Here is a 23,073-nt window from a genome sequence, read left to right as displayed (position 1 = left end):
ACTCGAGCTTCCGAGCTAAAGTTCGGTAACTACTAGCTAGATGTTGGGATTCTATTTAAGTGTTGTTTGCATACAGTTACTTTGCGTTAAGCATCTTGTTGGTGAAATGGGTTTCCCAAAAAGAGCAGCAACGCTGGATGTTGGGCAACACACCGCTGCTCAAAACTTCAATGCCAACATTGCTTTGAAGGTTCCTTCGGTCAATGCTTCCAGCGCCGACGTCGTCATCTCCAATTCTCATCCTTTGCCTTTTAGTGAGAAACAACGAGGAGAAAGCAAGAAAATTATGTATACTAACGAAACAAGCAAGATGAAACAACACAATTAATAATAAAATAGAAAAGTACTTAATAAGGGAGATGGAGACTGAAATTCAATGGTCAAAAGAGAAAATATCCTTTTGCTGATTTTGAAGATAAAATTTGTTGTTTGTTTTTTTATTTTTATTTTTTTTTTTCGCCAAATTTGAGAAAAAAAAGGAATTTTAATGCTTAAGCAATATTCGGCATATTTTTTCTATGGCAACAAAATAAGCCCCACTTTTCCCGTATTGATGAAATGTCATGTGTCACTGAGAGAGAATCATTGAAAGGATAGTTATTCCAAGTGGCAGTGAAAGCAACAAGAAGGAAGAACATGCATTGAAATTTACAGTAAATTGATGCAGTTTTTTTTCTATTCCATCAAAATAAATATCATTCGAATTTATATTACAAAACTATAGTGCAAGTGAGCAGTTGATACAGTAGGTCAATTATTTTATCCTAAATGTTCGCTTTCAACTCTGTAGCCATCGCAGTCATGAAGGAAGCATGAGATATCCCAGCTTTATCTCAAGATTCTCTATAATAATTTCTGAAATTTTGAGTATTCTTCTCATGAATTTTCTAACCTCCAAAGCTTAAAGTTAATAGGCAAATAGTTCGGATAAAATTTCAGTGATAACTCCACCTTTCATTCACTTTCTTCATCACTTTCTCCACTCTCTTGTAATGTCATGTGGTTCAAGTTCTCTTCTAGCGGCGGCAATCCTTCTTCAGAATCACTACCAGATGGATCAGAACATAGAGATGCATTGGGTGTACCTGCGGTGTAGCAGATGACAACTCATTTAGGTTTTGACTTGCATCATAATGTGGAAAACTAACGAGATAAAACAGTCTCTTGTCGACTTCAAACAAAGCTTCTTGTAGAATATTTCTTCACGCAGTAAGAAACCATTGTATCATGATGTACCTTCTAGGCATGGTGGTTGCTTCGGAATTCGTGAATTACTAGCTAACCAGGAGTTCTGGAAAGATATCACCTCAGATCCAGTCTGGCAATTGGAATATGCATTAAGTAGCTCTCTGCAGACAACGAACATAAATGATTAATAAGTAGCAACATAATAATAGCATGTTAGACTCTCCATAAAACAAAAATCAGTTTGTCAGCTACGTAATACATAGTTGTGGATTGCATTAACAGTTAGGTAGGCCTGCCTATATTCAACATAATCGTTTTGACTAAAAAAACTCCCTGTAACAAAGGCTTTTCAGTTCCAACACAAAAGAGTAGTCATCCGATAACCATAGTTAGAATCACACTTCCAAAAGTAATAGTTGGAAAAGTAAGCAGTGATCATGAATTTTTTAGGCATTGACCTACATTAGAAGTTAGCAAGATTTTCCTCAAAGTATAAAAATGAATTAGTTTGGCAATAAACATGAGAAAAGCAAGCTACCAGGACTAGTTCCACAATGCATGACGTAGACAAAGGAGCTGCCTTAGGGTAGGGTACTTGTCATACTGTTATGAAAAGACAACAACACCATGGCTACTCTCCTGCACCAAACACTATCTGCCAATTGTTGCACTGATTGAAGCAATTTTTTTGAAGGAAAAAAAAAATCATTAAGATAGGCACCATGGTGTAATTCTGATGGTAATTTTTCATTATAATGTATCATTTTCAATAGTCTCTCCGAGCGACTATATTTTCTTGCTCACCTAAAACAAAGAAATCCCACATCAAAATTAACACCTTTCCAAAGAATCATGCATTTTACATCCCAAACTGATCAATGTTCATAAATGGTTAATAAACACCTTAATAAGGAATTAACATTGCAGCTAAAGAGGTTTATTTTTTAGTTAATGGAGGCATAGCACTTAGATATCGGCAACTCAAACTAATTTTAAACAGCATCTCAAGTCAGTGCATATACCTGTTGAGAGACAAGAATGAGTGCCCCCACTTGAATTTGCCTAACAGCAGATTTGCTGTGTCCTCCTCACCGCTGACAAAAATGTGGAAGCAAAAATTGAACTTATGTACATGCTTTCAAATTTTTTAAAACCAAATATTTCACTTGAATTGTACTTCAGAGATGGACATTATATACTGCAAGCACCATAATCTTTTAGAAATTTTACATGTTGCAACAAGCAGAAACTGGATCATGCTAATTTCTAATTTCCACCTCTTTCTATTCTATGTAAAGAATGAAAAAAAAAAATAAAGCACAACAAGAAGCAGAAACTGGATCATGCTAATTTCTAATTTCCACCTCTTTCTATTCTACGTAAAGAATGAAAAAAAAAATAAAGCACAACAAATCTGTATAAAGGCATGGTCTTTTTATTTTGGGCATTTAGTTTAATGTTTCTAATTTATATTCAATGGGTATGGTTAATGCCAAGAAGTCATCATTTGGGCTCATTGCAAATTAAAAGTTGCTTGTGCTACTTTAGCTGGAGGCCTGAACATCATAAAAAGGCATGCTGTAGAAGTTGTCTTACCCCACAGTTTCTTTTATGAACCTTTTAGCTCTAGAACCAGAGAGGATGTGAAATTCTATTAATTCAGACTCAATGTGGTTAAATCAGCATAAAATGCCTATCATTAAGAATTCTACAGTAACAAAAACTCGAAGGTCACAAAGGCACCCACAACTGTGCTCATCAGATCAGCTATCCCTGATAGGTAACAGTTCAAAATCATCTTACATTCAACAATTTTTTCTAAACCACTTAAGTAAACATTGATCCATAATTTGGACCAGCCATGGGCAATAGTTGATGTATGCATTACTTTCCTGTAAAGATTTGCTGTGTACAAAGAATGTTGGGTGAAATGAGAATATAGCTCTGATAAATCAGTGGGAAAGATAACTAACACAACTGAATTGATGTCGCAAGTCATGAGATTGATGTTGAATCCTTGAAAGTACCAAAATTCATTTGTTTCCGAACCATAGATCAGAAAACATTTTAAACTAAACTTGACATCCACCACAACAATCTAACAGAAGAGTTAGTACCAGATTATCAAAGCGGCTGACAGAGCCTCAACACAAGATAATTCACATGGACGGCCATAATTCACTGGATTTGCTGCCACCAGCCAAGGCACTGCATTAATCAAAACAAAAATAACTCAATCTGAATGCCAAAGGTTTATAGGCTATAAGAACCTATAATATATAGAAACATGAAATGTGATTGGACATATCTGTTACACATGCTTCTGTAAAGTTATATATCAAGACATAGCCATTAATTATAAATTTCCATGGAATGTGCACTTCCATAGTACCATTCAACTATGTTTATATCAAAATTTAAAAAAAAAAAATAGAAGAGAAAATATCTATTCATCCCGCACAGATGAGACTTTGACCATGCTACACTTGAGCAGTGAACATGTCGACAGCTCAAGAATTAAAAAACATTTTTAAATCATGTGTTATAGCATTTTTAATATTTGGAGTGTCAAAGCCCCAAAAAATAGATCAGAATCAAATCATCATTTTCCTTAATGAATACTAAAACACTAAAAGAAGATACTGATCTGTATTATGTCAAGAAACAAAAGATACAATTGCTAATGGATATTTCAGGTCTTACAAAGGCGAGGAGCACCACAGCGAAGTTTAATAAAAGGAACATCATCCAGGCGTGCCCATGAGCAATCCACCACAGCAAGTCCTTTTCGCTCAATCAATTCCTGATCTTCCTTGGATACACATTGCTTCCCAACAGGACTGCCAACAAATGCAAAAAAGAGAGAGATAAAAAATTGTGTATTTTAGAATGCAAAACTTTATCAAGCTCTAAAACTGTAGGATGAGTAATGATCCACTAGATCCTTATCATATAATTTTATTGAGAACATTACATGTATGTATCAACACTGATATGTAGGAGATTAGAAAAGTAAAAGATGACTTTTCTAAGATGTACCTTAAGACAACACCACCAAAACCATTATTTACACGAAGTTCCTGTAGGATATATTATAAAATTGTTAGTAAACTATGGTAACAATTTATAGTAATGCATCAGCATAATCAACCATTCTATTTGCATTGCCACTGAATGAAAGAAGAGCACATAAATTTGGCTTGGCTATCTTGGTTCTTTATTTGTTAATGGTGGTTAATAATTATTTTGGAAATAAAAATGAGCAGAATACCTTGCCTTGGTTAAATATCAGAAATAAGGTAAAATTTCTAAATACAAGATTCAAATATTTACTGCCAACAGTTACTGCCATAAAAAAGTATACATAAATGCATGCATAATTCTGTGAAATCATAAAGATGCACACTTAGCCAATTTCACCCCTTTACAGCGTGCCAAACTTAACTCCCTCAATAAGCACCTTGAATGGTGGGTGATCCTGTCCGAATCGCTGAACCAAGGGACACTGGGCACGCGGCACGCTCCCAATCGTTGGAGTGAACCTCCGGCTGGTCGAACGAAGTTCCGGCGATCCTGCACCAAAGTCTAGCGGGGAAGGGGTTCCCGGCGACGACCCTCCGACGCTCAAGTCAGGTAAGTGGTGGAGAAAGTGGCTGCCAAATTTTTATTATGCGTACCTTCGGCGAAGTAATAGCCTCTTTATATAGGATGGAGAAGGAACTGATGCACGCCTACCGAGGTGCGTACGTGTCAGCAACCCATACCACGGTATGCACTTGTCAGAGAGCTTACCTGACACCATGCTGCCACCGTCGAGCATGTCCTTTGATGGGACGTCTGCTGACAGCCGTCAAGTCGTATGGCTATGCCATACTTCTAGTCTGACAACCGTCGAGCTCCGACGATAAATATCTAGAGACGAGCCGGCGTCTATAAATAATCCGAGCGGACGCGCCGACGAGCCCCGTCGTTAAAAATCGAGAGTCGCGCCGACCGGCTATAAATATCCGCGCCGACGAGCCCCGTCGTTAAAAATCGAGAGTCGCGCCGACCGGCTATAAATATCCGCGCCGACGAGCCCCGTCGTTAAAAATCGAGAGCCGCGACGACCGGCTATAAATATCCGTGCCGTCGAGCTCCGACGATAAATATCTAGAGACGAGCCGGCGTCTATCCGTAACGAGCACCGTCGTTAAAATCGAGAGCCGCGCCGACCGCTATAAATATCCGCGCCAGTCCGTCGTTAAAATTCGAGAGCCGCGCCGACCGTAAATCCGACGAGCCCGTCGTTAAAAATCGAGAGCCGCGACCGGCTATAAATATCCGTGCCGAGCTCCGACGATAAATATCTAGAGACGAGCCGACATCCGCGCCGACGAGCCCGTCGTTAAAAATCGAGAGCCGCGGCCGGCTATAAATATCCGCCCGACGAGCCCCGTCGTTAAAATCGAGAGCGCCGACCGGCTATAAATATCCGTCTTGCCGAGCTCCGACGATAAATATCTAGAGGCGAGCCGGCGTCTATAAATAATCCGAGCGGACGCGCCGACGAGCCCCGTCTTTAAAAATCGAGAGCCGCGCCGACCGGCTATAAACATCCGAGCACGAAGTAAAAGATGGTTAATCAGAATTAAAAAATGCGAGCAAGTGAACGAGCGCCATCAGTGGTGCCGAGCGGAAGAGTTTAAAAAAAAAAAAAACACTTAAAGTTGGGACGAGGGAAAAATTTCTCGCTAAAATAGGAAGGAACAGAAGATTGTCTAATATGCAAGCCAAAAAAGTCATTTACACAGATAATCGGGGCCGAACGGCGGGAATTCAAAAAGAAGTTAAACAGAAACGCTCCTCACACATCAAAATCAAAAAGAGCGTCGGGGATGGTGCCCATCACGCTCGCCAGATCCTCGTCGGGGATGGTCAGCTCGGCAGACAGGTGACCTTTGGTCTTCAGATAGCCCACCGCCGCCTTAATGGCCTCCTCGAACATGAGAGATATCTTGTCGGTAAACTTCTCTCCGAAGTCTTCCGAGCGGAGGAACGCCTTCCTCACTTCGTCCGAGCGGGCCGACTCCCCCTCTTGATACTCTTTGAGTGCGGCCCGTGCAGCATCGCTGGCGGCCGGAAGGTCCTTCACATCGCCAGCAGATCGTTGGAGGTCGGCCGAGCGGCTCTCTTTCTCGGTGGCTAGCAGGGCGTCGAGATCCTTGATGCGTTGCTCCAGCCCCCGGATCTCCACCTTCATGTGGTCCATATCGTTGATGGCCTGTCGCTTCCGAGTGGTCGCCGTCTGGATCTCCTTGTCTCGTTGTTTAATCATTGTTTCGAGCCGAACGACCTTGCTCGCCAGATCAGCAGCTCGTTTCCGCTCGGCTTCTAGTGATTTCTTGGCCTTCTCCAGAGCGGCCGTTGACTGCCTGGCATCCCCCGCCGTTTTTTGTTTCTTCAGTTCCTCCTCCAGCTCGGCCAACCGATCGCTAATGGCGATCTGCTCCACCCAGTTCTGCTAGCAAACACGAGCAGGTTAAAAACTTCAAATAAGAGAGAAAGGAAGGGGAGGGGCTATACCCCGGTAGCCGATTGAAGGTTGCTGTCGCCGAGCTGCCCGGGAGTCAACTTGGCTATACGACTCCGAGCATCTATCCAAGCTTGCGCGAGAGGACCCGTCAGGGTGATCATCTGCTCAGGAAACACCGGCCGATCGGCGGCAGCCATGTACGCCTCTGAAGGGAGGCGCAGAACGGTTTTAAGTAGATTCTGGCCGCTCGGCCCGCTCTGAGATGGCCCGCCAGCAGAAGAGGTGGGTAGCTCGCCTAAACGCCTGAGACGTCGTCGAGTCCTCGAAGGGCCGGACGGCGGCACTTCCAAGCTGGCCCTCGGAGAATCCTGAGGGGTAGGGGTACTCTCGACGGAAACTGTTCCGGACAGCACCGGCGCATCTACACCCTGCTCAGGTTGGGGCTCATCAAGTGTAGAGGCAGGTGCAGATTCCGGTCGCCGGCGTTTCCGAGTGCGCAGCGGCACATCATCGGCCGAACGACCCTCCACTTCAGCTTCACTCGCAGGTTCTAGATTGCCCGTGGCCTCATCAGGAGGGGCAGGGGCATCCGGGGCATCCGGGGCTTCCGGGACCGTTGGCGTCCCCTCACCTTCTTCGCCGGCCGGATCAGCCGGAGCAAGACCCCGTTCGGCGGCCTCCTTGCTCGTCACCGCCTCAATCCGAGCGGCCTTCAGTTTGAGCTTCTCGGTGGCTCTGGCCTTCCACATGACCTCAGCTGCAGAAGCAGAGAATAAATCAGTTAGAACAAAATAAAGGGGGAGATAGGGAAGCTTACTCATGCTACAAGGCAGATCGGCTGGTGTAGAAGACAAGCCGAATATATGCATTACTCCTGGGAGAAGCATCTTGTCAATGTGATAGCGCTGACCGACTAGCTGTTCGGCTGCGTGGAGATAGTCTGCGTCACCTCTAAACTTGCCGAGCTCCGGTTGCGCAGGCATAGCCGTCTGCCACTTGGTGCGGAAAGTGGGCCGCTCGGGAAAGCGTATGTAGAAAAAATGCTCCTTCCAGTGTTTGTTGGAGCTCGGCATATTATCGAAAAGGACGAAGCCTATCCTAGATTGGAAAACAAAGGTGCCCCACTCGGCTTGCTTGGGATAATAGAAGTAGTGGAAGATTTTTGGGGTTAAGGGAATGCCGTTCAGCTTGAACAAAACTACCACTCCGCTCAGCAATCTAATAGAATTGGGAACTACTTGGCCGAGCGGAATGCGGAAATAGTTGCAAACTTCTAAGAAAAACTTGTGAGGAGGAAAACGTAGTCCGACCACGAATTGATCACGGAAGAAGACAACAGTGCCGGACGGAGGATCGTTAGGCCGATCGGAAGGCGTGGCTAACACTATTTCGTGGTCGGTCGGTAGGTCATATGCTCGAGTAAGGCGCATGGCGTCTTCCTCGTCGAACCGACTTTCCATGTTCGAGTACCAAAGACCCGGAGCACCGCCGGTTGACTGCGAGGTACTGGTCATGATCGAAAGGCCAGAATGCGGGATAGAAGAAGATGGTTCAAGCGATGGAAGAAAACCGACTGACAAGGATGATTAACAGAAAGAGGAATGCGTCTGGAGCGAGAAAAAGGATCTTACAAACGAGGGAGATGATCGGAAGTTGCCGTGTGATCGTCGGAAAATCTGAGCACAAAGTCGCCGGCGAAAGGAGGAGTGACAGGAATCTGGAAACGAAGAAGACGAAATGCGGCGGAAACCGAGTCAAGGGTCTTATATCGCCGCCCGGAAACGATCTCCACCGTCCGATCCAGGTCGTCGATATCGAGGTTGTCATCGGATCGTCCGTTTCAAACGGCGGCTGTCCCATCGGAAGTGACGCAACCGCCATACTCTGACAAATGCACGGTCGCCACGTGTCAGCCGGTTACTAGCCGCATTTAATGAGCTCCTCTTACCGTGCGCAGAGCACGTGATGGGTAGTGTGGGAGAACAACGGACATCGATTCCAAGAAAGTACAAGGCATGGACAGAGTATCGCCGAACGGAAAGATATCGCCGCTCGGCTGAGCATCCTTATGCATGGCCGAGCGGCCTAAGGCAATGATCATTGTTCGACAGATCGGCGGTCCAGTCAGTCGGACTTTGCCTCCTTCGACTAGACTCGAGAGGAAGGCAAGTGATCCGGCGGTAAAAATCCGGAACCCCATAAGGAGTCAACGCTGAGGGGAGGTCAAAGGGTCTAGTGGTTCGCCAGAAAAGGGCAAGCCGACCGGACTCAGAAGAAAGGGAAATCCGATAGTAAAAGGCACCCTGGTAGGGACCAGGGTTCCGACGCTCAAATAAAACAGTGTATAATGACCGAGCGGAAGGAGGTGCCGCCCGGACGGCGCAAAGAATCAAGCCCGTCCGGACGACGTTCATCGCCCGCTCGGCGGGCCGGGCACCCCCGTCAGACGGTGGGTAAAAGACGGGGACGTCTGCTGACAGCCGTCAAGTCGTATGGCTATGCCATACTTCTAGTCTGACAACGGGTGGTCCTGCCGTCCCATCAAAGGACATGCTCGACGGTGGCAGCATGATGTCAGGTAAGCTCTCTGACAAGTGCATACCGTGGTATGGGTTGCTGACACGTACGCACCTCGGTAGGCGTGCATCAGTTCCTTCTCCATCCTATATAAAGAGGCTATTACTTCGCCGAAGGTACGCATAATAAAAATTTGGCAGCCACTTTCTCCACCACTTACCTGACTTGAGCGTCGGAGGGTCGTCGCCGGGAACCCCTTCCCGGCTAGACTTTGGTGCAGGATCGCCGGAACTTCGTTCGACCAGCCTGAGGTTCACTCCAACGATTGGGAGCGTGCCGCATGCCCAGTGTCCCTTGGTTCAGCTATTCGGACAGGATCAGTGGGAAAATCTTAAAGCTTACCTTTGAGGTAAATGCATAGCACAAAAAAGAACTTTGAAACCTAGGAAAGTTATATATCAATAAAAAAAATTTTAAAAATAATTCACAGGGAAATGGACAGAAGGCAAGGGGTTGCTAACTTGCTCATTTGCTAATTCTAGTTATGATGCTTCTTTGTTTAGTATAATACTTCATAAATATATAATCCACAGGGAAATGGACAGAAGGCAAGGGATCGCAAAATTGCTCATTCTCAAATCCCTGTTCCAAAATACAATTTACCAAATTGCTAATTCTAGCTGTGATCCTTCTTTGTTTGGTATATATGTCATAATTCTCAAAAAGACAAAACCAGAGTCAACAAAAAAAAAACTGGAACCTCAAACACAATCCACCTATGGGACAGACTAATTTGGCCACAATCGACAACCTAACCTAAGATTTGCACTCCAAGAAAACCATTCAAATAATAGAACACTTACCCTCAATAATCCAAATCTTGATAGTTTGCGACCAGTACATCTTTTAATGTCGCATTGTCCAAAATCCTGATTTAGCCAAGACATAGAAAGAGTGTAGAAGATGTCTAGTTCAGGCGGCTTAGAAGTGCACATATTAAAACTGTTAACATCCTGCATAGTTTAACACATACCCACATTGCAAGCTTAATCCTTGGAGTATTAGTTTCTTCATGACCATCTTCTGCAATAATTGACATATATCATCTTGAATAGTTCCAGTTAAAAGAAAGAAGCTAAATTTCTCAGAAGCCTATATGTCTATCCAAAACTCATATATGGTATAAAACAATTAACTGAGACAACACAACTCCCAAGAATTTGATGATAAATGATTGCTGAAATTTTGCTAACTGGGCATGCAAAGATCAATATATCGCTTGCTATTGTTAAATCTAATTATACAAATTAGCTGATATGAATACTAATATCATCTCAAAAGCTCAAAAATGAAAAATATGGTGAAGGACAATCATTACTACAAAAGGCTGTAAAGTAGAGTTCACAGAGCACAAAACAAAACATGTTTTTTTTATAAGTTCATGTCCATGATAATGAACTTTAACTCTTTAAGGTGCCTTGACAATACACAATCTTCTTGCTATTAAATATATGCAGCATAACCCCATTACAGGATCATCATTGCCTTTTCATTTCTAATTTCGAGGATGGAAATCATGTCCAATAAAATACAGACAGTACATAAGTGCACACGAATATGATGATACTACTAGTACCATAAGTCTCATTTACCAAGTGAAAACTAAATACCTTCATGCGTTCGCAGCGAACTGTTCAGGTCCTCATTCCTGCAAAATATCATTCAGAAGAAAAAGTCATACATAGCTATAGCTATACATAATCACAATACCACTAACCAAACCAACGTAACTATAACCTTGCCGGAATCTATGAGCTAACACAAAGATTCAACGCAATTATTGCAACAAATTTAACTGTCTGAGAAAATGTGAATTGAGAATGGACATCTAGTTCGCAAAGTCGCAAGTGGAGCCACCGCGCCACTTACGAAGCGAATCCCTAAGTTTAGAGGAAGAGGAAGAGGAGGTGCAGGACTTACCACTGAGTTCCTCGGCTAGTACCTGCCTGCCCTCGACGATCAGAGCGGTTCCCAGGGCGGCGTGATCGGTTGTATCCCATCGGAGCTGGAACGAGCGGCGCCACCGCCTCAAAGCACAGCAGAGCAAGGGTTTCTTAGGAGACGAACGAGTTGAACCGGTCCTCACTGAACCAAGACCAGTTTAATAGTGGTACAAAAGCACCGTATCAGCCGATTTAAGTCTCAACGGATCGAGTTGGTTCGGTTTGGGTTAGAAATTCAAATCGTTTGTTGGGCTTAATATAAAAAAATTAAGGAGATGTTTAATAAAGATGACCAAGTTAATAAACAACAATATTTGTTTGGAAGAAATAGTTAATTGTAAATGAATAAAACATTATTTGATATAGTAAGATTTTATTTACAAGATCAATTAAATAATATATTTAAATAAACTCATGAATAAATTTGTATGCGTATATATTTTAATGAATACAAATTATGACTATTTGAAATTAATATTTATGAATCATGTTTGTTAATAAATCTCTTATCAAATTTTTAAATAAAAAAATAAAATTAAAATTTTATAATATTAAATTCACTAATCAATTTAATAAATAAAAAATGGCATGTTTTAAAATATTATATAGCACATTTCGGCATCCATCACGTTTTAACTAAAATTTTATTAGATGTAAAAAATTTCTTTAAAAAGGGAGAAAATAAAAGATTATAAGCCTTATTAGAGGTCAGTAAAGGATTCATTAATTTTTTAAAAATTCATAACTTAATGAATCAAAATTTAAAGTGCATGAGTAATGTCTTAATAAGAGTCATTGGTCTACAACTTTATTTTTGCACCAATTAAAATTTGATTGAGTGTCGAAATATATTACATAATTTAAAAAAAAAACATATCAAGAACTCTAAATAACAGTATAATGCAACCAACCTTTTAAATTTATTTTAGATTTTTGTTCTTCACTCAATAAACTTTTGACCAAAACTCAATCGATGCTGAAATAACTACATATTAAATAACTATAAGCTACATGTTTTTCTAAGCTTCAATTTAAAAAATAATAAAAGTTGAGGGTATCTTGAGAAAAAACAAATTTTGGCAGAGCATTGAATGAAAATTGTTATTTCTACTGTGCATGTTAGCAAGCATGAACCTCAGGTTACAATGCTTCTCCAACCTTTACACTGCATTTGTTGAACAAAGAGGTTCTTTTACTGAGGCTTCAAAATGTCTCAGGTTACAAACTACATAAATTGGTAATTCATCCAAAGTACATACTTCAAATTTTAATATTGTGTCACGTTTTACCACCAACTCGAAATCCTCTTTGATGACATATTTCTTTCCTCTCTTGTTGCTTGAACACCTGTAAGTAGTAGCAGTAACTTATTAGACTATTTAAAAGGTACAGCAAATTAACTTCAAGCATTCAAGGTATAACTTCAAAAACTGTCATTGATGAATCCTTATTTGTTCAGTAAACATCACACAGTCTGAGGACCAAGACGAAATATGCTATTGCCTAATTGATTCAAGAAAAAAAAAGAATTAGCGAAACAACTCATGTATGAATTTTGCATGGGAATCCACTATATACCAGTCAAGGATAAACCTGATATGACAATAGTAATAAATTGATGTCAGTGTGTTCCATAATAACCGTAAAGAAGACACTACCAATAATTTTAGTAACATGACTTGGAAGGTAAATCAAATGAGAACTACATTGAGTAGCCAAGGATCAAGCATTGGAGAGGAAGCAAGGAGCATCGTGCAACATTCTATGCGATCCGGTGTGCTATTAACAAACATCCAAGTATGAATATCTTCAAGTCCAAAAAGTCATCCAGCTGGTCTTGGCCTAATCCCGATTCCAAACCACCCTTGAAATTTCTATCTCGCAAAACTAATAAAACTCTACTAAGAATTACTACACAAATCTTAACTAGGAATAAGTGTATCCAAAAGAAACAAATGCTGCTATACATCCAGCTACGACCCTAATAAAGAGAAAGTCCACAAGATAGGCAAAAAGACAAAGGAAGTTAAGTAACAAACCACACTAACCTCTGATGAAAATCAGTATTGATCATTATCAAATACCCAAGGCTCATGGTGAAAAAGCTCACGGCCATTCATCTGAACTGTTCCTGCAGCTATGTCCTCTGCACGTTTTTGAGCTGCTTCAGCTTTTCTTGCTGCTGCTTCAGCATCCTGTTTATGAACATTAACTTGAGATTTGGCCAACAATAATAATTTGGTTAAGTAGACCAATAAGCAATCAAGTGAGCAAAGTAAATAACTTGCATATGCATTCACCTATATGAATTACACAAGAAGCACATGCCTAACAGCCTAAGAGCAAATGTGCATTAATTTAGCAATCAGATAACTGGAGCAATGGTGCTCCAGATGAAAACCAAAGTAACTAACCCCTAAAATATTAATGAAAATTTACAATGAGGTGAACCGCAACACAAAATGTTCATTATGTTTGGTGTATCTAAGATAATTCAAGAACTAACTTAAACAAGAAAAAGGGAGGGTAAAACTTAAGTAGCTACCTAAATGGCATATGACATTACAAGGTACAACATATAGAACTATATCCGATATAGCCCTTGTTCACAACAACAAGGTCGAAATAATTGGAAGAACACTAAGTCGACAAGTTCAAGGGTTAAGTACTGTAAGAGCACATACATATATGTATACTCCAAGTTTCTCTATACTGAAAACTATTCAAATTGTAGCAAAACTTAATTTCTCATTTCACAATACTATCAAGATTGCATACATCCAGTGTGTCATTACAGATGCCTACCAGTATATTCACTATCTCACTTATACAAACATTCATTTAAGTCACTATTGGTTATTAATCATGCGTAATTGGATCTTAAGTATGCATCTCAGGCAAGATATGCGGGAAAAAAAACAACTTCCATAGTACAACTAAAAAATAAAAAACACAAGAAACCATATGATACTGCAAATTTTACAAGAGAAAAGCTCCAACATAAGTGTAAACCTCCCAACAGACAATAGAGTTTCTAGCACTCTACTCTGTCTAGGACTCGTGAAACAAATGGAAAGGGATAATGGCGTATAAATCCCAAAGTCAAAACTAGTCGTAAGTACGATAGTAGAGAATACAAACATTGATGCTAAAAAAATATGACCTATTTTCTTTCAGAAAAATAGTCGTATTAGTATTCACTTCTGATGATCGAAATGAACTATCCTGAAAGAGGGAAACGAAATAAGTATCATAAAAATTAAATTTTTCCTTGAGAAAAAAATTATAAAGATGGAAATCGAATGAAGTGCGAAAGATATAAGCCTCATACAACCAAAATTCCGCATTATTACATAGAGATGGAGAAAATCCCCAATGAAACGATAAACAAACAAAAGAAGGCAACGAATCAAACAATGAGAACGAACGAGTAATGATGAGAACTAATTAAATAAATGTCGAGCACAAAGAGAACAGCAGAAACTCCAAGCAGGCTCACCCTCCAACAATGAAATTCAGAAATATAAATCCATGTAAGATGAAATTGGAGTGAAACAAGATGAACACGAATAATCAAAAACCTTTCGGCGCTTCCACGACAGGAACTGGGCCTCAGAGATGGGCGTTGGAGTCGCCAAGCCCCCGACACCATTGCCAGCTTTCTGCGGCTGCTGTTCTTCGGCCCCCATCCGTCGAATCGAGACAAGAAGAGAAGCTCGATTTCCTTCTGCCCTAATTTAACGCCCTGGACATATTTGCAAAAGAATCCCTTAACTATTTTACTGTTCGCCCGACCCCGCCAAATAATAAAAACCCATCCAAAGACAGGAATTTCGATGCATAAAAAAAAACTTCTTCAAAACCAAAATCTCCTCTCTCTTCTCCTCCTCTTCTCTCTCTTCTCCCTTTCCCTTCTCTTCTTTTCCTCCTGTTCCTTCCTTTTTCTCTCTTCCCTCTTCCTCTTCTCTTCTTTCTCTTTCCTCTTATTCTTCTCCTCCCTTATCTTCGTCTCTTTCTCCCTTCTTTTCTCTGCCTTCTGTTTCAACTTCCGGGCCTCCTCCTTTGTCTGCCTCTTTGCCTTCGGAGGTTTCTGTCCAAATGTGAAGCACATCATACGAGTGAGCGTGCAGAATGATTCAGTTGTTGATCATGGGGATGTATTTATATTGATAGGAGATTTGGCTTTTGATTTCGCTTTGCTCAACTGTTGGAGAAATCGAGGTGCAATTTCATGCGTGGTACCGCTTGTAGCCGGCTATCTCTTTTAACCCGTCACGTTCATTGCAAGGATCTGTAAAGAAGCATATGGAATCTGACACCGAAATATACATATATTTTATGAAAATGAAGAAAAAATAAAAATAAAAAAAATTGAAAAAAAAAAATAAAGAGACACCGAAATATACCTTTTTGATTTTTTTTTTATAAAGAAATTTTTTATTTGTTCCTTCTTTCTATTGTTAAAGAAGGAATGGGAGCTCTGACTACCCCGGACAATGCAGAAGGCCTTGGACAACCTGATAAATCTCACAACCCGCATTACCAGAGCCACAATCACTGGAAGTGCAAGCCCCCCTATTTTTAATAAAAAATACGGGCTTCTGCCAGTGCCTATGCAGTGTAGGACTGTTTAGCTAAAACTAAAGATATAGCACGGGAAGGATCGATAGCCTTTCTTAGAAGTAACAAACTAAGGACTAGATGCTTTAGTCTTCGGATCTTCACAATCACAGGAATTAAAATGGAGTGTAAAACTCATGACTTAGTACCTAGCAAATTGAGAAGCGAGTGTTTTTTATTCAGATTTTCACTGCATAGAAAGAAGGGGGAACAAAGGGGACTACCCCTCAGTACATGACCTGAAGAAGGCCAGTGCTAAGGAGGCTGCATTGTTGCTCCTGCATTTGAGACAAATAGTTATTATCTGCAAAATATGGAACCAGATAATATTGAATCTGGACTATCGATCTTGTCTTATGGAAATTTCACACCGATCGTCAAGAGAAATCAAAAAATGCACAGTAGACGGTTTTAAAACTTAGCATCTTATGGTTGCTCGTTTGATTTTAAAAAAAAATCTCTATAAATACATCGTATCTTAGAATCAAATTATAAATACTTGAATGACCACCATTTAGCACCCTTATGCTTCACCAGGGGTGACAAAGAGCCTTCTCCAAATTTAGAAGAATGTTGAAGATCAAGATGCTGTAGGCAGAATATATTGATTCTAGCGGAACAATTTGGAAAGACTAAAGCCCTTATTATGCAAATTAAATATGAAAAATGAGTTGAGAAGATTTGCAAAAGCATCATTTTATAACACACCATTGCATAAAACAGATTTTTAATGTTTACTAGTGATCGTGCACGCATCGCGTTTATAATATAATATGATCCTGTCCGAACCAGGAGTCAACGGACACTGGGCACGTGGCACTCCCTGCTGGATCCTCGAGCGCTCCGGCGAACCTGCAGCAAAACCGAGCCGGGAGGGGTGTCCCGGCGACGGCCCTCCGACGCTCAAGTCAGGCGAGGAATAACGAATAGGTGGCCTCAAGATGAAGATTTTTCTCCCTCACGCGTCCGATCGGCTTGGCTCATTGCATAAAGTCCGAGCGACGAGGCCTACTCGCTCTGCACGTATCCTGCCTGCGTGAAGTCAACAAATGCCGAGCATCGAAGAACCAACCCCCAATCGGCCCTGAATGTTTTAATATTTGTAGTTTCCGCGGTTTCTTACTCTGATATTCGTTCTTCGGCGCGGATGTTTATAGCCGATCGGCGGCGCGGATGTTTATAGCCGATCGGCGCGGCTCTCGATTTTTAACGACGGTGCTCGTCGGTTTTCCGCTCGGTTTTTATAGTCGGTCGGCGCGGCTCTCGATCTTTAACGACGGGGCTCGTCGATTCGTCCGCTCGGATTATTTATAGACGCCGGCTCGTCTCTCGATATTTAACGTCGGAGCTCGACGGCGCGGATATTTATAGCCGGTCGGCGCGGCTCTCGATCTTTAACGACGGGGCTCGTCGGCTTTCTGCTCGGAGGGTTTATAGACGCCGGCTCGTCTCTCGATATTTAACGTCGGAGCTCGACGGCACGGATATTTATAGCCGGTCGGCGCGGCTCTCGATCTTTAACGACGGGGCTCGTCGATTCGTCCGCTCGGATTATTTATAGACGCCGGCTCGTCTCTCGATATTTAACGTCGGAGCTCGACGGCACGGATATTTATAGCCGGTCGGCGCGGCTCTCGATCTTTAACGACGGGGCTCGTCGATTCGTCCGCTCGGATTATTTATAGAGCGCCTCGTCTCTCGATATTTAACGTCGGAGCTCGGCGACACGGATATTTATAGCGGTCGGCGGCTCTCGATCTTTAACGACGGGCTCGTCGATTCCGCTCGGATTATTTATAGGCGCCGTGTCTCGATATTTAACGTCGGAGCTCGGCGCGCGGATATTTATAGCGGTCGGCGCGGCTCGATCTTTAACGACGGGCTCGTCGATTCGTCCGCTTGGATTATTTATAGACGGCTCGCTCTCGATATTTAACGTCGGAGCTCGGCAGCACGGATATTTATAGCGGTCGGCGCGGCTCTCGATCTTTAACGACGGGGCTCGTCGATTCGTCCGCTCGGATTATTTATAGGCGCGCTCGCTCTCGATATTTAACGTCGGAGCTCGGCAGATATTACGGCCGGACGGTAGCGGCTCTCGATCTTTAACGACGGGCTCGTCGACCGTCCGCTCGGATTTATAGACGCGGCTCATCTCTCGATATTTAACGTCGGAGCTCGGCGGCATGGATATTTATAGCGGTCGGCGGCTCTCGATCTTTAACGACGGGCTCGTCGACCTTCCGCTCGGATTATTTATAGACGCCGGCTCGTCTCTCGATATTTAACGTCGGAGCTCGACGGCACGGATATTTATAGCCGGTCGGCGCGGCTCTCGATCTTTAACGACGGGGCTCGTCGATTCGTCCGCTCGGATAATTTATAGACGCCGGCTCGTCTCTCGATATTTAACGTCGGAGCTTGACAGCACGGATATTTATAGCCGGTCGGCGCGGCTCTCGATCTTTAACGACGGGGCTCGTCGATTCGTCCGCTCGGATTATTTATAGACGTCGGCTCGTCTCTTGATATTTAACGTCGGAGCTCGACGGCACGGATATTTATAGCTGGTCGGCGCGGCTCTCGATCTTTAACGACGGCGCCAATTTGATCCTGTCCGAACCAGGAGTCAACGGACACTGGGCACGTGGGGCTTGGGTAGAGGGTCTCGTAGAATAGCCTCCGAGAATTGGCGATTGATCCGCTCGGGAGATGAGTCCGCCCGGGGAGCTTTCCCTTTTCTGTCATCCCGCCTTGGCATTTCGTCTGAAGAAGAGCCTCTATCTCTCCGAGCTGGCGCGGCTTCAGGGGTGCGAAATAAGGCCCGGTGGAATGCGACGGTGGCTGGAGGTGCTTCCGCTCGGCCGCCCGACGCAGATGTGGCTTGTTGCTCCGGCCGTTCGGCCGCTGCTTTCTGTTTTTGTTCCACAAGTTTGGCAGCCCTTATCTCGACTAGAGCTTCGAGTTCTTCCGTCGAAAGCGCCACCGTGTGTTGTCGTCCAGCCTCGTCCATCGTTCTTGTTCGGATGCAGGTGCGTTCCCACAGACGGCGCCAATTTGATCCTGTCCGAACCAGGAGTCAACGGACACTGGGCACGTGGCGCTCCCTGCTGGATCCTCGAGCGCTCCGGCGAACCTGCAGCAAAACCGAGCGGAAAACCGACGAGCACCGTCGTTAAAAATCGAGAGCCGCGCCGATCGGCTATAAACATCCGCGCCGCCGATCGGCTATAAACATCCGCGCAAAAGAACGAATATCAGAGTAAGAAACCGCGGAAACTACAAATATTAAAACATTCAGGCCCGATTGGGGGTTGGTCCTTCGATGCTCGGCATTTGTTGACTTCACGCAGGCAGGATACGTGCAGAGCGAGTAGGCCTCCTCTCTCGGACTTTATGCAATGAGCCAAGCCGATCGGACGCGTGAGGGAGAAAAATCTTCATCTTGAGGCCAGCAAAACCGAGCCGGGAGGGGTGTCCCAGCGACGGCCCTCCGACGCTCAAGTCAGGCGAGGAATAACGAATAGGTGGCCTCAAGATGAAGATTTTTCTCCCTAATCCCCTCTATGCCCTCTCCTGTGATCCGGATCACAAGCCTCCCCCTCAAGTCCAGTCGAAGGAGGCGTGAGTCCGACTGACTGGACAGTCAATCACAAAGAGCAGAACCGCTCTCGATGTCAAAGCCAAATCGCTGAATATAATATCCCTTGAGCGATCGCTATAATAATGGTGTCATAGGAGATGGTAACGATACAGAGCGGACCAAGTCTGTAATCGCACTGATGTTGAGTGCGCAGCCGCGAAGATACTGACCGGACGATCGAAGTGATGACGATCGGGTGGATAGACGATCAAGCGTGTGGCCGAACGGATGATCGGAAAGATGTCGATCGAGTGAGTAGATGGCGAGCGGACAATACCGAACGGGCGACAGAGAAAATGACGATCAGTCGATCATGAAATGCTGGCCCGACGCACTGAATGAGCCACACCGAGAATGGTCAGCGAGCAAACATAAAATGCTGTTCTGGCAATCGAGTAGCGATGAGTGGGCAATGCTGAACGAGCGATCGGACTGATGCCGATCGGATGGATAGATGTCGGACGGACTATGCCGCGCGTGCGCCGGGAACGATGTCGATCAATCGGATAAATGCCGGATCGATTGGATAAATGTCGGGCGGACGATACCGCACGTGCGACCGGAATGACGTCGATCGGTCGGATAAATGCCGGGCGGACGACAACAAGCTAAGTGATCGACATGTAAAATGACAGTCAACCGAATGACACGTGGGATACCGAGTAAACCGAGTGGACCAGCGATGCTGTGTGTGACCATGGAGGTGCCGAACAAAAACATCTCTACGAGCGATGACGATGCTGGGCACAAGACAACGAAGATGCTGAACAGGCGATCTGAATGATGTCGATCGATCGGATAGATACCGGGCGGGCGATGCCGCGCGTACGACCGGAATGATGTCGATCGATCGGATAGATGCCGGGCGGGCGATGCCGCGCGTACGACCGGAATGATGTCGATCGGTCGGATAGATGCCGGGCGGGCGATGCCGCGCGTGCGACCGTGGTGACGTCGATCGGTCAAATAGATGCCGGGCGGACGATGCCGCGCGTGCGACCGCGGTGACATCGATCGGTCAGATAGATGCCGGGCGGACGATGCCGCGCGTGCGACCGTGGTGACGTCGATCGGTCAGATAGATGCCGGGCCGCGAGGACTGCTCGACCCCGAACGGGGGAGATAGATGTATGATATACTGGTCCGATATACTGGTCCTCCCGGCCGAACGGCTCGGGGGCCTTCGGTCCTCGAGCCTGTGGCTCGGATATAAACCTCCCGGCCGATCAGCTCGGGGGCCTTCGGTGATAACTCGACCCCGAACGGGGGAGATAGAATATATGATATGCTGGTCCGTGCAGAGGTCTTCAGCCCGGGAGGTTTATAGTCGCCGGCCCGACTGCGTCCCGACTCTTGGTCGGTCGCCCGGGAGGTTTATAGTCGCCGGCGCGACTCTCGATTTTTAACGACGGTGCTCGTCGGTCTCCAAGTGAGACTACACACCCGGCCGAACGGCTCGGGGCTTCGTCGTCGAGCGCTTGGCTCGGAAAACCATATACCCGACCGACCGGCTCGGGCCTTCACATCGAGCGCTTGGCTCGTATATAACCCTCCCCGAGGTAGTCTCGGCTAAAATGTACCTGGCCGAGCGGCTCAGGCCTTCGCTCCCTGAGGTAGTACTCAGCTAAAATGTACCTGGCCGAGCGGCTCAGGCCTTCGCTCCCTGAGGTAGGACTCAGCTAAAATGTACCTGGCCGAGCGGCTCAGGCCTTCGCTCCCTGAGGTAGCACTCAGCTAAAATGTACCTGGCCGAGCGGCTCAGGCCTTCGCTCCCTGAGGTAGCACTCAGCTAAAATGTACCTGGCCGAGCGGCTCAGGCCTTCGCTCCCTGAGGTAGTACTCAGCTAAAATGTTCCTGGCCGAGCGGCTCAGGCCTTCGCTCCCTGAGGTAGTACTCAGCTAAAATGTACTTGTGGCTCGGATATAAACCTCCCGGCCGAACGGCTCGGGGGCCTTCGTCATCGAGCCTGTGGCTCGGATATAAACCTCCCGGCCGATCGGCTCGGGGGCCTTCGTCTTCGAGCCCCTGGCTCGGATATAAACCTCCCGGCCGATCGGCTCGGGGGCCTTCGGCTTCGAGCCGCTGGCTCGGATATAAACCTCCCGGCCGATCGGCTCGGGGGCCTTCGTCTTCGAGCCTGTGGCTCGGATATAAACCTCCCGGCCGAACGGCTCGGGGGCCTTCGTCCTCGAGCCTGTGGCTCGGATATAAACCTCCCGGCCGAACGGCTCGGGGGCCTTCGTCATCGAGCCTGTGGCTCGGAGGCCTTCGTCATCGAGCCTGTGGCTCGGAGGCCTTCGTCATCGAGCCTGTGGCTCGGATATAAACCTCCCGGCCGAACGGCTCGGGGGCCTTCGTCATCGAGCCTGTGGCTCGGATATAAACCTCCCGGCCGATCGGCTCGGGGGCCTTCGTCATCGAGCCTGTGGCTCGGATATAAACCTCCCGGCCGAACGGCTCGGGGGCCTTCGGCTTCGAGCCTGTGGCTCGGATATAAACCTCCCGGCCGATCGGCTCGGGGGCCTTCGTCATCGAGCCTGTGGCTCGGATATAAACCTCCCGGCCGATCGGCTCGGGGGCCTTCGGCTTCGAGCCTGTGGCTCGGATATAAACCTCCCGGCCGATCGGCTCGGGGGCCTTCGTCTTCGAGCCTGTGGCTCGGATATAAACCTCCCGGCCGAACGGCTCGGGGCCTTCGTCTTCGAGCCTGCGGCTCGGCGATAAACCGATCGGCTCGGGGCCTTCGGTTTGAGCCTGTGGCTCGGATATAAACCTCCCGGCCGAACGGCTCGGGGGCCTTCGTCTTCGAGCCTGTGGCTCGGATATAAACCTCCCGGCCGAACGGCTCGGGGGCCTTCGTCCTCGAGCCTGTGGCTCGGATATAAACCTCCCGGCCGAACGGCTACAGATCATATAACTAACCGAGAACAGATAACAGAAAAACTGACCGTGGTCATGAGGATGGCAGAACTATCCGGCGTCGTTCATCTTCACGTTCCAGATCAGGCGCGTTCCCACAGACGGCGCCATTTTAATCCTGTCCGAACCAGGAGTCAACGGACACTGGGCACGTGACGCTCCCTGCTGGATCCTCGAGCGCTCCGGCGAACCTGCAGCAAAACCGAGCCGGGAGGGGTGTCCCGGCGACGGCCCTCCGACGCTCAAGTCAGGCGAGGAATAACGAATAGGTGGCCTCAAGATGAAGATTTTTCTCCCTAATCCCCTCTATGCCCTCTCCTGTGATCCGGATCATAATACATTGAAATCACATTAATTTTTTATAATGAAATTATATTAATTAAAATATTTTAGCATTAATATGTTAAAGTAGAGTCATTAGGGTAAAGTACTTGATTTTTAAAAATCTGAATTATTTGGGTCTTTGAAAATCCGAATTGTTTAAATTTTCGAGTGTCACATTTACGTTCAGAATCAAGAATTAATTATTTGGATAAGATTCGTCAAACCCATGTAATAGTGCAATAGTGTAATAGTGCAAGGGTGACGCTAGACACAATAGTACAATAATACTATGAATTTTTCTCATTATTAATTTTCTCTGGTTATTTTATATAAAAAAATATAG

General features: G+C 45.1%; 2 protein-coding genes across 3 annotated transcripts; both read right to left on the bottom strand.

The window, feature by feature from the left end:
- Positions 1 to 619: 619 nt before the first annotated feature.
- LOC122025146 (18S rRNA aminocarboxypropyltransferase-like) lies at positions 620 to 11,377 on the bottom strand. 2 transcript variants are annotated; one of them, XM_042583913.1, is made up of 11 exons: positions 11,201 to 11,377; positions 10,891 to 10,928; positions 10,254 to 10,303; positions 10,084 to 10,149; positions 4,228 to 4,268; positions 3,892 to 4,028; positions 3,306 to 3,396; positions 2,211 to 2,282; positions 1,237 to 1,349; positions 952 to 1,085; positions 620 to 855 (listed from the first exon to the last, which is right to left on the bottom strand). In XM_042583913.1, the coding sequence occupies exons 1-10, from the start codon at positions 11,278 to 11,280 to the stop codon at positions 955 to 957; spliced, it is 819 nt and encodes a 272-aa protein (XP_042439847.1). In that variant the 5' UTR covers positions 11,281 to 11,377; the 3' UTR covers positions 620 to 855; positions 952 to 954. The 2 variants fall into 2 exon arrangements, with proteins under 2 accessions (XP_042439847.1, XP_042439846.1); XM_042583912.1 differs by having other exon boundaries at positions 620 to 1,085.
- Positions 11,378 to 12,310: 933 nt separating this feature from the next.
- On the bottom strand, positions 12,311 to 14,961 carry LOC122022536 (zinc finger CCCH domain-containing protein 15 homolog). Its single transcript, XM_042580563.1, has 3 exons — positions 14,805 to 14,961; positions 13,272 to 13,418; positions 12,311 to 12,570 (listed from the first exon to the last, which is right to left on the bottom strand). The coding sequence occupies exons 1-2, from the start codon at positions 14,910 to 14,912 to the stop codon at positions 13,284 to 13,286; spliced, it is 243 nt and encodes an 80-aa protein (XP_042436497.1). The 5' UTR covers positions 14,913 to 14,961; the 3' UTR covers positions 12,311 to 12,570; positions 13,272 to 13,283.
- Positions 14,962 to 23,073: the final 8,112 nt, after the last annotated feature.

The sequence above is a fragment of the Zingiber officinale genome, chromosome 9B (genome assembly GCF_018446385.1).
Source record: "Zingiber officinale cultivar Zhangliang chromosome 9B, Zo_v1.1, whole genome shotgun sequence".
Classification (NCBI taxonomy): Eukaryota; Viridiplantae; Streptophyta; class Magnoliopsida; order Zingiberales; family Zingiberaceae; genus Zingiber; species Zingiber officinale.
The sequence above is the reverse complement of the archived record's forward strand: the minus strand, read 5'-3'. Positions and strand labels throughout refer to the sequence as shown.